General features: G+C 61.0%; 1 protein-coding gene across 2 annotated transcripts; it reads left to right on the forward strand.

The window, feature by feature from the left end:
• Nucleotides 1-699: 699 nt before the first annotated feature.
• Nucleotides 700-11,862, forward strand: LOC124089066 (uncharacterized). Of its 2 annotated transcripts, XM_046439002.2 has the most exons (5): nt 700-2,395; nt 5,065-5,174; nt 7,143-7,289; nt 7,543-8,832; nt 9,029-11,862. In XM_046439002.2, exon 5 carries the CDS (start codon nt 9,819-9,821, stop codon nt 10,758-10,760), a length of 942 nt encoding a protein of 313 aa, XP_046294958.1. In that variant the 5' UTR covers nt 700-2,395; nt 5,065-5,174; nt 7,143-7,289; nt 7,543-8,832; nt 9,029-9,818; the 3' UTR covers nt 10,761-11,862. The 2 variants fall into 2 exon arrangements, with proteins under 2 accessions (XP_046294958.1, XP_046294960.1); XM_046439004.2 differs by lacking the exons at nt 700-2,395; nt 5,065-5,174 and adding an exon at nt 5,552-6,190.
• The last annotated feature ends 1,141 nt before the right edge of the window (nt 11,863-13,003 follow it).

Here is a 13,003-nt window from a genome sequence, read left to right on the forward strand (position 1 = left end):
GCTAGGACGGTCTCTGCACTGTTCTTCCGTAGTGGCAGTTGTGACGGCAACTTCCCCATTTTAGCCTCCTGTTGGGAGGCTGAGGCTTCTGATTCCCAGTGAGGTTAGGCGCTGGTGAGGTGGGCATGGGGCAGAGGGCAGGAATGAAGAGCCCTGGTGCTGGGGCACATCCTGGAGAGTGGCCCAGCCAGGGTGGACTTGAGCCCACCCCCAGCTGTAGGATGGTGAGTGGAGTTAGGACAGTCCTGCAAGGTAGTGGGACTGGAACACTGACCAGTTCTTGGGAGCCCCCACCTTTGCTTATACTGCTTCATAGACACAGTCTGGCAGGAGGGGACTGTCCCTCCCTGCTGGCTTAGAAGGTCCCAAGATGAGAACCAGACAACAGTTGGGACCCACAGGCCAGACCCATGCCACGGCACTGGCAGGTTGGATGAGAAGGAGGCCCTGCCACTGTTATGTGGCCCTGCCACTGTTATGTGGCCCCACAAGAGAAAGGGCCCAGAGTGGGGTCCATGTGCACTGGCCCCCACTGCAGGGTGAGGACCCCTGGTGGAGGTCCCATGGGCATGCTTCCCCAGTGGGCTTTTCTACTGGGGAGAGAAAGGTCACCAGAGAACCCAGGGGCACTGGCTTGGAATTGATTCTGAAAGGTGTTGCTGAGGACAGGCTGGTTGCCTTCTGAACTGGACCTGACGGGAAGAAGCAGTGACACCCGCGCCCATCTCTCTCCACAGCCGCTGCCATTAGGGGTTTTGAGATGTCCCTCAAGTGCCATATGGTGGCCACCAAGCTGTTAGCTGGCATCTCTCTTTGATGGGCACCCTGCATCCCCTGGAGTTCACTGTGCAGACAGCTCTGCACCCATGTGGGTGTTTGCGCACACCTACCCATTGACACCTGTCACCCGCGCACTCACCACTCACCCACCTGCCCTCCTGCCTCCTGGTGTCTCTTCCATGCACCCACCCACCTGCCTGCCACTTGTCTCTATCCAGGCGTGGCCCTCCTGCCCACACGTACCTGCCATCTCTCTCTCGCGATAGCATCTACTAACCTATGACCTTAGGGAACACAAGTGAAAAGCCACGGTTAATTCTGTCTGTGAAGTAGCCCATCCCCTGTGGGTGTCGTGTCTCTATGGTGGCATCCCCCACAGGGGCACCTCTCTCTCCAAGGCATCTCCCAATGGTGTCACCTCACCCCTGGTGACATCCCCACATGGACATGCCCACAGAGCCCCTATGTTGACATGGAGTCTGCCTCACTGGGGGCAAGGAGAGCAGGCACCTGGCTGGGCTCTGGGGAAGTGGGCCCAGTTTCTCTGGCCCCGCCCCAGGATGTTGCCACGCCCCTGCTCACACGGGCTGTGTCCCCTCCTGCCTGGGACCTGCACAGGCACCGTGCCAGCGTCTGCCTCTGGGGGTGCCCCTGGCCCTGGAGTGGGTTCTGGAGAATAGGCTGCTGGGGCGTCTCCAGTCCCTCTGGGGGCTCCTTGTGGTCTCCAGGGAACGGGCTTCCGGGGCAGAAGCTTTTCTCCCAGTGCTCCTGGCTTCCACCAACCGGAGTCCTGCCTTGCTGAACATGACCTCCGCTCTGCTCTGCCAGGGGCTGCGTTTCTGCACATCTCCCTGCCTGGGGATGGAAGTCACAGGGTCAAGGGGATGGTTCCCACGGTGCTTGTGTGTCTCCTGCCTCCAGGTCTAGTCTGGGATGGACACAGGCATTGGCTTTTTTAAGCCTTATAGGTTAATTATTAAATTCTGTCTTGATACAAATTAAAGATGTGCCTGGATTTGGGGAGTCGGGCATTATCATAATTTAGCGTAAAAGCCCCGACTCCGGCTGCTTCAACAGGAAAGGCTGCTGGCCCCATGTGAGGTCACAGCACTGCAGGCCTGCGCCCCTTCCAAGCCCACAGCTGCCGGGCTCACCCACTGGGGAGTGACTGCACCCCCGCCACCGTCCCACCACTGACTGGTGTGCTTGGGCCACATGTGGCACTGGTCCCACAGGGGCTGGTCACAGGAGGAGGCCACACCCAAGAGCCTGCTGCGCTCTGATGCCAGGCACCTCAGGAGCAGGACATGGGGGCCTTGGGGAGGTGGTGGTGGCGGCCTGTCTTCTCCAGGCTCCACCAGGTGGCAGAGAGGCAGGAGGCTGCACCTTTTCCTAGGGCCAGACTCCTGCTGCAGGTGGATGCCCCCTGGCCTGGCTGTCTTCCTCTGTGCGAACGACTTCCTGGGTTGACCTGCCCCTTCCTCCCTGGGACAGGAAGAGGTGCGCGGAGAGGACAGCAGGCAGGCACTCTGAGGTGGCTGGCAGCTGGGTTTCCTCTTGAAAGAATCCCCCTGGGGAAAGTTCTGCTCAGACCAGGGCATTTCTCTGGACGAAGGTGCGGAACAAGCTGCTCCTGGGCCTTGTGCCTGCACATGTGTCCCCAGTGGCAGCTCCTCCGCCGCAGCTGGGCACTCTCTCGGACTGCACAGAGCTCCTCTGGGAAGGAGGAGGCCTGAACCCGTGGGGGCGTGGGGAGCAGGAGCGGTGTTTAACGGGGGGGGGGGGGGGGGTGCACCTGGGGTTTGGTGGCTGTGGCTGGTGTGTCACAGAGGTGTCTGTGTGCTGGTACTAGCTCAGTGGTGGAGCACTTGCCACAAAGCAGAAGGCCAGTCACCTTCCTGACCTTGAGGTCGTTGAGAGGCAGGAGAAGTGTGAAGGACCCACGTGTTCCCAAGTTGAAGTTGGTGGTGGTACCTGGTGGGTTACTGTATGATTCTTTTTTTTTTTTTAAGTTGTAGATGGACACATCTTTATTTATTGATTTCTTTTTATATGATGCTCGACTGGATGCTTCATGCATGCGAGGCAAGGGCTCTACCACTGAGCTACAGCCCCAGCCCTGTGTGATTCTTTTTTATCTATGTTTGGAATGCTACATATTTTTCTACAAAAAAGCGGGATGTGGTGGAGCAGGCCTATAATCCCAGTGACTCAGGAGGCAGGAGGTCAAGTTCAAGGCCAGCCTGGGAAATTTAGGGAAAACATCTCAAAATAAAAAATAAAAAGCACTGAGGATGTGGCTCAGTGATAGCGCACCCCTAGGTTCAGTCTTCTGTACTGGGGAGGGGAATGCAAAAGAAAAGCAAAAGCAGAAGTATTAGGCCGGTCACAGTGGCACATGCCTGTAATCCCAGTGGCTTGGGAGGCTGAGGTGGGAGGATCACGAATTCAAAGCCAGCCTCAGCAACTTAATGGGCGCTTAGCAACTCTCGGACACTGTCTCTAAATTAAAAAGGGCTGGGGATGTGGCTCAGTGGTTAAGTGCCCCTGGGTTCAATCCCCAGTACCAAAAAAAAAAAGTCATTTTAGGAAACACAATTTTCACAGTTTCCCCTCTGTTGTTGGCTTTTAGGATTTTAGAAATGGGCTGTTTGAAAAGCAAGCATTCCTGGGAGGAGGGAGTCCATTAGTGGGTTGGTGAATCTGTTGTCCTGTTCCTGTTTATCTAGAAGCAGTGCTTTCCTTCCAGTTCTTGTTTGGGTCCCTGCTGTGCGCTCTTCAGGTCTGTGCCCAGGATGGGTGGCTGTGTCCCATGGGGACGCTGTAGGCTGTCTGGGAACCACCAACTTGCTTGTGTGTTTTTACATCATCTGTGTCTTAGAAAACTCTCCCAGCCAACTGGCCCCAGGAGATGCCCTGCCTGTGTTTTCCCAGCAGGCTCTTTGAGGGAAACGCACCTTCTCGGAGAACACGCCTGCTCCAGACACACCAGCGGGCAGGCGTCCACCTGGCCAGCAGTGGTCCCCCACACAGGGCCACTTCACAAAGGCCAGAGGTGGGAGGACACGGGCAAGTTCCCCAGCCCTGGCTCACACCATCCTAGGCACCCTGAAGTTGGTGCTATGGCCTGTGACACTGCCCCTCCTGGTGGTGCAGTGCTCCCCTCCACGGGCGTCCTGAGCCAGGAAGCAGGCATTCCAGGAGAAAGGGGGGTCTGCCATCTTTAGCTCCCAGCTGCTGCTCTCTGAGGATCCGGAAGGAGCCAGCGTCCTTGCCACCATCCAGGTCGGCGGGGCGTCCTGTGGGAAATGGGCTCTGCTGGATCAGGCAGAGGGGCCATGACTGTCTTCGCAGACAGGCCCTCTCCCTTGGTCTGCAGCTCTCCCCAGAGCTGGTCCTGATAGGCCCCTGGGGCAGGTGGGAGATTTCTGTGACTGTGGGTGAAGGTCGGCTTTCTGGAATGGCCAGGGCCCTCCATCTTCCTACTATCTAAATTGGGATGCTACAGCCCCTAGGGGGTGGCATGTGCCCTTGTGGGCCCCAGTGGGTCCACCCGCCATCGTGATGCGCTCAGCTTGCTCCACGACGCTCCTTCACGTTTCCCACTGTGGTGCTTGGGGACCTTCAGAAAAGTGCAAATACCACATGGTTGTCCAGGGCTCCGGTGTACCCAGAGCCCCCGTTCTCCAGGACCTGAGAGCTAGCAGGCTGTGTGTTGGAGGCTGTGGGCAGGAGGCCCTGGGTCTTCTTGCAACTCTGCTGGATTGCCCAGGAGATGCCCTGGGTGGCGGGGTGGGGGCTGCAGTCCCCAGCACAGCCCCTGATGCATGCAGCAGCCTGCGCCACATGCTCGCTCTGCTGTGCCGCCTGAGGGTCCCAGGCGAGGCGAGTTAGGAGAAGTGCCCCCCCTCGGCCTCAAGAACTATGGCTTCCATGTGAAAATGCAGGTGTGGCAGAGGGGGCCTTTCACCAGAAGCCAGGGCAAGGGAAGGACAGGATGGGCTGGCAGGGCTGGCTGTGGGCCTGGGGCACCACCCGCTCACAGGCTCTCCCCACCCTGTTCCAACCATCACCTGCCCCCTTCCTTCCTCGTTCACCTACCGCCTCTGGTCTGAGCCCCAGCCACAGAGCTCATGGGACCCCGCCACGGCTCTGTCCATGGGCCGGGACCCTAGAGCTCTGCCCAGCCTGATTCAGCCTCTCTGGGCTCCAGCATCCCCAGAGGTAGTGAAGGCACTGCAAACCCCATGGGTACAGACCTGTGTCCCCCATCCATTTCCTCAGGCACAGCAGCACGAGGGCCAGACCGCAGCCTGAGATGGTGTTCAGCTCTTAAATAACCACGCAGACCTAACACCACTGAAGATAGCGTCAAAACCGTGTCCCCTGCCCAGGTAAGCCCCAGGATGGCCCACCCAGAGGAGCTCACGGTGCGGGGCTCAGGACCTGGTGGGCAGCACAGGAAGCCATGGGCCGTGTCGGTTTCTGCGTCTCTGTGGAGAGTGGCAGGACCTACCTCCTGGTTGAGGATTTGATAAGTGGACACGGTGAAGCACTGGCAGTGTGTCTGGCCCCGAGCGGCTGCGGGCAGGCTGCGGCTGGGGGTCCTACCTTTTCTCCCTCTGCTTCCTGGAGTGGAAGCCACCCTGCCACCTAGAGAGCTGGACGTGGAGCCGGAGGACCTGGTGGGTCCTGAGCCTGTGGGAGCCCGCAGGGGAGAGGGCCCTTCTTTCTCTGGGGACGGTGGGTGCGGGGAGTGGGAGAGCCAGCTTCCTGGGGGAGCAGTTTGTCTAGGGGGAGGCCTGCTTTTGGAGAACACATCGTCACCTAAGGAAGGGGGCAGAGCTTCCGCCAGCCCCCGGGAGAAGGAGCCATCAGCAAACCCTTCAGCTAATTGTCTTCAGCGGTCTCTTGAAATCTAAGGGCTGTTACAACAGTAATTTGTGCCTCTTAAATAGTCAACTATAAATAGTGGGACAAACCGAGCGGGAAGCAGGAAGAACAGGGAAGGTGCTCGGAATAGCAACTAACCTAGAAAGCGAGTCGAGTTGACGTTGAGCGGTTGCTGCTGAAGAAGAAGGAAAGGGTGAGACCCCCGGGTGCCTCTGCTCCTGCCCCTGCAGGACCCTCCGTGTCCCCCTGGCGGCCACAGCCAGGCCAACGTGGTGGGCACAGAGCGCCTTGAGCCCTCAAGACTTTCCACCTGGCTGGCCACGGGGCCCGGCCTGGCAGTGGGGAGCGTGGTCCTGGCCCTGGAGCCCTGTGGTCACCATGTGGCCTTGTGCCCAACACCAAACAGTAGCAACTCAGAGACAGCCACGCAGGAGGGGACACCCCGATGCAAGCTGAGGCGTCCTCCCCGGCCTCCACCTGTGCTGCTCACTGGTCAGCTCGTGCTTTCATTCACGAGGTACCCACCTGCCCCTACGAGCGAGGCCCTGTCCTGGGAGGCCACACCTCAGGGAGGTGACTGTCCGCTTGAGGATGGGTGCTGTGGTTCGTGGGCAGGGTGACTCTGCAGGTGTGGCCAGAGCAGTGCTGCCAGCAGCAGGTTCATGAGGCGCCGGGTTCCCGGAGGCCATCAGCGCAGCCCACCCAGAGGGAGCCTGAACCCGCCACGGGGAGCCCCATCCCTGAGTGCCGCTGGTGGGCAGGAGGGTGGCTCCCAGCCCCTCCCGGCACCCTGCTACCTGGGAGCAGCACCCACCCCACCTCCTGCCCCCAGCAGCAGAGAGGGAGGGCTGGAGAACTGGAGGGCTGGCCCCAGGCATCTTCCCGAGCCTCCAGAACACTCCCGGACTGAGCCAGGGCCAGGTTGTGGGCTCGCCCGGCTGCTGGGGCTCCCACTTCCCACCCGCCTCCTCGATCCCTCCCTGTGGCTCCCTCTGGGCCCCTCTCCTGCGCACACCCCGTGTCCTCGGCTCCTGCCAGCCTCTTCCTCCTGGGGCCTCCCAGCGTTTGAATCTCGCACACCCATCCCTGGAGCCCTGACCTTGCACCTCCAGCAACCTGCCCCAATCTCTGTGGCCTCCTCCTGGGGCTGGGCCGGGGGCCAGGGCCTTGCATCTGGGTCCTGCCCCGCTGGCGGCCCCCACCTCTACCTGAGGTCCCAGCAGTCTCTGGGCAGTGCTGCCCTGGGGGCTGCCTCGCTCCCCTGCTCAGAGGAGAGGCCAAGGCTGTCATGAGGGGCCTGCTCTGGGGTATCCTGCCCCAGGACCCCCAGCCATCCCCAGGGGACAGACTGGGGTGGCAGAGCAGGGCATGGGACTCTTGCAGGGGCACAGGACACTTGTGCTTGGGGCTGTGTCCAAAGGTGGCAGGTGCTGAGCCCTCAGTACTGCCCTGCTGCCCTCTCTGCTCAGGAGGTCACCTCTACCACTTGACCCTCTCCTGTGAGAGCCGCAGCTGCTGCTGGTGGACCCCTCCCTTCTGCCGACCCGCACCCTCCTTGGACCCTGAGCAGCCTCTGTCCGTGTGGAGAGTCCAGGGCCTGGGGCACTTGCAGTGCAGTGAGTTCATCCCAGGGACTGTTGCAGAGACCTGGGTGGGTGGTCAGCAGGGGCCCAGCCAGGGGACAGGCCACATGGGTGGGGGAGGGTGTGCGAGGGAGCCCCATCTGCTATGGGCAGAGTGGCCCAGGAGACGGTCTGTGCACGCTGGCCCCGGCAGGTGCTGCCCTGGAGGTGAGGGGTGCTGCTGACCTGGGCTTGGCTCCCTCGGGGTCCACTGGAGATGCAGCCCCCTGCTGCCTTCTGGTTGCAGGTGGCTGTGGGTTCGACACTGGATGCCACTGTTTGCCGCCTGGGATGGACAGGCTGGGTGGCAGGGTTTCAAGGAAGGACCACAGGAAGAAGTTGGCAGTGCCACGGCTACTCAGCCTCCCAGGGGGCATGTGCGGGACTCTAGGCCACCTCGTCTGCCATTGCTCCAGATGACCCGTAACACACCTGGGCATTCGAGGCCACCTTGGGTGCGCAGGGCCAGCAGGCCCTCTAGGAGTGGGGCTGTCCCTTGCCTTGTCCCTGGAGGGCCCAGGAAACTGGACCGCTGTGTGTTTGCTGCGGCAGCGATTCCACCCAGGCAGCTCCAGGGCTTCTCTGCTGACGCCTGGACTCAGACCTGGACTGACGCCCCCAGCATGTCACAGACAGACTGACTCGACGGGGGCTGGGGGAGGCGCCAGGCAGGGGCCCAGGGCCAGGGCAGACTTCTGAGGAGTGGGCAAGAGCGCAGCGTGGCAGGCCTTTGCCTCGCAGCACAGTGCTCTACCCCTGAGCCCCAGCCCCAGCCCCGGGTTTCTTTTAAGGGAGGAGCGAGACTGCCCTCCCTGATCAGCTCAGCTGCCCTGGCCAGGGTCGGGGGAGGGGAGGAAGGGACGGAGCCCAGAGGAAGGTGTCCCCACTGAGGTCCCTGCCTCCCTCAGCTGGCTTGGGATGCCCGGGAGGAGCCTGAGGCCCATGGCTGGTGCAGGGCCAACCCTGTGCCCAGTGCTCTCCCTGTCCCCCGCCTCCCGGCAGGTTCTTGCAGTCACATGTGCCTGAGCGTCAGGCTGGCAGGGCCATGATGTCCTCTGAGAAGGGAGGGGCCCGTCCGGGTCCTGGGTTGCCAACATCAGAATCCTCTCTGGCACATTCAGCTGGAAAAGGAGTTTGAAAGGATGGCAAGGAGTGTGCAGCCTTATTAGGAACCAGAGAAACAGATGGAAGCTTCCAAGAGCCAGCCATGCCTGAGAGTTTGCCGAGAACTGCCCCCTGCACCCCCTGCTGCTGGGCCACCCTGTGCCCTCGCACAGGAAGGCTCTCCTTGTGAGAATGGCCCCTCTCCTCCCTGGAGACGGCCACTTGCTCCACGTCACCCTCCAACACACATGCCTGCTGAGCCAAGCTGCCTCCTGTGTGAGGTCTCACCAGGGTCAGTGACCTGGGCATTCTCAAACACTGACAGGCCATTCAGAAGACACGGGACAATGAAAAGGAGCAAATTATGGAGGCACACATCAGCCGAGGGGTCTCCAGAAACCAAAGGAAAGGCGGAAGCCCACAGACCACACAGGTAGGGTTCCTTTTGTGCAGCATCCCTGATGAGGCCATGAATCAGAGGCCAGAACCGCAGCCAGCAGGGGCTGAGTGGGAGGCAGGAGGTGTGGCTGAAAGGGTGGGGGACCCGGGAGGCCTGGGTGCTGCCTGTATGCTTGTCGCAGCTCTGGGACCCACTGTCACGGCCCATAATTCCCCCCTTTTTTCTGCAGTTCTGGGACCAAACCCAGGGCCTCATGCCTCCTGAGCAAGTCCCCCTGGAGCTCCCCCTGCCCAGAGAAGATGTCTGATTGAGGCAGAAATCCAAGGTGCCCAGGACCAGGACGGGCGCAGCCACGCAGGCACCCTGGGCCGTGGTCCTGCACTGGAAGCCTCCTGAGAACAGGGGGAGAGCACTGTCCAGATCGAAGCCTGTAGCCTGGGGACACAGGTGCCGCTGCCTGAGCCTTGTCCCCAAGTGTCCCCTCCTGGGCTGAGCAGGGGTGTGGGCATCGGGGAGACGAGGGACCTCAGCGCAGAGTCTCCCTGGCTCCCTGGTGTCTGAGAGGCCGGCCCTGGGCCGCGACTCCCCCCCTTCCCGCCCCTGCTGCGTGGAGAGGGTGAGAGCAACTCCAGGAACAGCTGCAGACACCTGGCCCCACTGCTCCCTGCTGTGTCCCCTGCAGGGCGCCTGCTGCCCCATGACCACCCACCCGCAGGTGTCCACCCTCGTCCTGTGCAGAGGTCACCAGCACAGCAGGTTCCAGAGGAGGTGGAGGGTCTTGGGCTCTGCTCTGACATGAGGAAGGGGCTGGGCCAGGCCCCCCGGGACCGTGCAGCTGATGCAGGCCACTGGGTGTCGCCCGTGGCGCTGGCAGGACGGGAGGGAAGCCCACGGCCAGCTCTGCCCCTCCTGGTGCCTGCAGCCTGCACTGCTTCCCCTCCCCGTCTCCCTACTTGGAAGTGGCTGTGCTCTGGGACTCTGCCTGTTGTGGGCCCAGAGAAGCGGTGCGTGTGGCCTCCATGCCAAGTTCAGCAGCACCAGGACCGCTGTCACCCTCTGCCCCTCCCCTGCCTGAGGTCTGTGGCCACAGCTTCTGGGGCACTTGCGGGACCCTTCATCCTTCAGACGTCCCCTGCACAGACAAAGCCTCTCCTGCTCCCCTTGACGTGAAAAACCTCCCACGAGTCATCGTAGCCCTGTGTGTGCATGTGCACATGTGTGCGTGTGTGTGCGTGTGCGCGTGTGTGCGTGTGTGTGTGCGTTGCGTGTGCGTGCGAGTGTGTGTGTGTGTGAGCATGTGTGTGTGGAGAGTGAAGAATGTAGGTTCTAGAATACAGAGTCCAGTGCTTGGCACTGGAACTTACCTGCCACTTAAACTTGGGTTTCCAAAACTCAAGGTCACGCATGCCACATCACAGAATGTCCCCTGGAGCACAGGCCCTTACAGCCATAGTCCAGGCTCGAGGAGAAAGGGCCGAAGGGATCACCTGTCGGCTGGGGCAGCACACCTAAGGCCTTTCTGGAAGTCCCACCCTGCCACTCACTCGCACGCTCCTCTGCGAGGAGCTGGGAACGGTTCAGGGTCACCCACGGCTGGGCCATCGTGGTGGGTGTGGCAGAGAGAGGAGGGAAAGGACGCTGCGCAGGTGGCGGGCAGGAGGCTCCCTGCTCCACTCTGTCTGGGCCCCTTTTCCTTTCCTGGGCTTCTGGCTGTCCGGCCAGTGTGGTGGTCCAGGCCTGCAGGACTTGGCACCGGGTCTGGAGGAAGGCAGAGACCCGTCCAGTGCCCTCAGGTCCTCAGGGTCAAGGTGGGTCTCCCTGTGCCTGTTTGCAGGTCAGCATCCACAGGCAGGTCCAGGCCGGGTCTGCTGCCCAGGGCCAGGGTGTGGGCCCCAGGCTGCCAGGGTGGCACGGCCTCTGCTTTATCTTGGGTCTGCCAGATGGGCCCCGGAACCTGGTGACGAGTACGACAGTGTCTCAGCCCACAGCAGCCCCGGGAGCCACGTCCCGTTGTGCGGGTGCTGTCTTCCCCAGGTCCTTCCCCTCCTGTCCTGAAAGGAGCAGACCTGGGCCTCGGGGTTAGCCATGACACCTACAAAGACCCTGCACCCACAAAGTGCGTGTTGTCCCGGGGCCTGCCTGCAGCCCAGTCCCATGCAGAGCATGGCTCCCTTCACCGCCCAAGGACAAGGGGTCGGGCCCCTTCACAGCCTGACCCATGGCCACCAGCTGAGCTCCTCTTCAGAATCCCTTCCCAAAGAACCCGACAGATCTGCTTCTGCAGTGCTGGGGTTAAAGGGCCTCAGCTTGGATGGCGGTCAGCCAGCGTCTCCTGCTTCGGCACCCACCCACGCCGCTGGTCTATGTGCAGCCCGCCTGGCTGTGCGCAGTGTCCAGAAACCTGGGTATCCAGCTGCCCATCTTCCTGCCGACATGTCCCCCAGCTGGTGCATGCAGGGTGGACGGGAGCTGCGCGAAGCGGATCGCAGAGCTCTGCGGTGATGTGCTGAGTGGTCAAAGACAGAGTCGGCCAGGCTCCGTTTCTTTCTTTTTTTTTGAGAGAGAGAAAGACAGAGAGAGAGAGAGAGTTTTTTTTAGTATTTATTTTTCAGTTTTCGGTGGACACAACATCTTTGTGTGCATGTGGTGCTGGGGATTGAACCGGGGCTGCACGCATGCCAGGCGAGCGCGCTACCGCTACCGCTTGAGCCACATCCCCAGCCCTCCCCCTTGCATTTCATAGTAGTGAGAGTGCTCTGGAGATTCCTGGAGCAGGAAGTTGGAGTATGGAATAGTGATAAAGAAATACACGGTGTGTGCTCTTTCAGGAGATGTGTGTGGTGGCTGTGGATCATTTCACTCCCTTCTCAGAGATGAGGAGACTGAGGGTCAGAGTGGCCACTGGCCTAGGAGCACTAAGGCATTTTCTAGTCATTTGATCTGTTCCCATTTTCTCTTCACTAAAGTGAAGATAATATACTTTAAAAAATAATGCTTATCTTTCAGGATTCTTTGGGGTCCAAATCCTTACCTGCGAAGAATAAAAACTGAACTCGAAACACATATGGACTCCTGGAGGAAAGGCAGGTCCCTGGGGAGCATGTGGCCCTGAGGAAGTGCTCACAGGGCACAGCTGCGCTCTGTGCCTGTGGCTGGGGCTGTCTGCCCAGCATCACAGTCGGCCTTTTGCATCTCATGGTCCTCTGGGAGTGGAGTGTGACTCACTACTTCCTCCGAAAGGCAGGCTTACCTGCAGGGGCACTGCCAGGGGAAGCACAGGGGGCGCAGTGCCCAGGGTTTCCCAGGAACGCCACGGTGCCACCGCGTGAGGCTCCCTCGTCAGGCGCTGGTCCCACGACGTCTTTCACAGACACCATTCAAGTGATGAGGCCTGGAGAGAGTCAGCCGCTGGGCACAGCAGCCCACACTGGGACCCGGCTCTCAGGGAGGCCGAGGCGGGAGGGGCAGCTTAGCACGGCCCTGTCTCAAAATGGATTTCTTAAAAGGGCTGAGCCGTAGCTCCATGGTGGAAAACTGGTTGGTCCACTGTGTGCAAGGCCCTGGGTTCCATCCCAGCACCGCCAGGAAGAGGAAGGGAGGGAGGGAGGAAAGGAGGGAGGGATGGAGTGAAGGAGGGAGGGAGTGAAGGAGGGAGGGGGGAGGGAGGAAGGGATGGGGGAGGGAGTGAAGGGAAGGAAGGGGGGAGGGAAGGGGGGAGGGAGGGAGGGAGGGATGGAGTGAAGGAAAGAGGGAGTGAAGGAGGGAGGGAAAAAAGGAAGGAGGGAGGGAAGGGGGGAGGAAGGAGTGAAGGAAGGAGGGAGGGAAGGAGGGAGTGGAGAAAGGGAGGGAGGGAGGGAAGGTTGAGGCAGAGAAGACCTGGTTAAAGTCATGGGGTCCCTTTGACCCAGGAGCCATTTTCTCTGAACAGCCCCGTGGCTCCCCTGACCTGCGAGAGGGGCACCAGGAAGGCAGAGATGGTGACAAGGACAGCCACAGTGCTCAGGAGGTGGCATGCTGGGGGCAGGCTGATGCAGAAGGAGCCACCAGGGCCAGGGGATGGGGGCGCAGGGTGTGCTGGACCTCAGGAGGGACAACGGTCTCCCTGGACAGATCCAAGAGGAAGGGACTTGGGCCGCACCGAGCGCCGTGGGAGAGGCTGTGGGAGAGGCGGGCTCAGGTCCAAGGGAAGCCAGAGCAGAGCAGC

This window comes from Marmota monax, unplaced genomic scaffold (assembly GCF_021218885.2).
Source record: "Marmota monax isolate L192 unplaced genomic scaffold, Marmota_monax_Labrador192_F-V1.1 WCK01_AAM20220418_F8-fsc00125, whole genome shotgun sequence".
Taxonomy (NCBI): Eukaryota; Metazoa; Chordata; class Mammalia; order Rodentia; family Sciuridae; genus Marmota; species Marmota monax.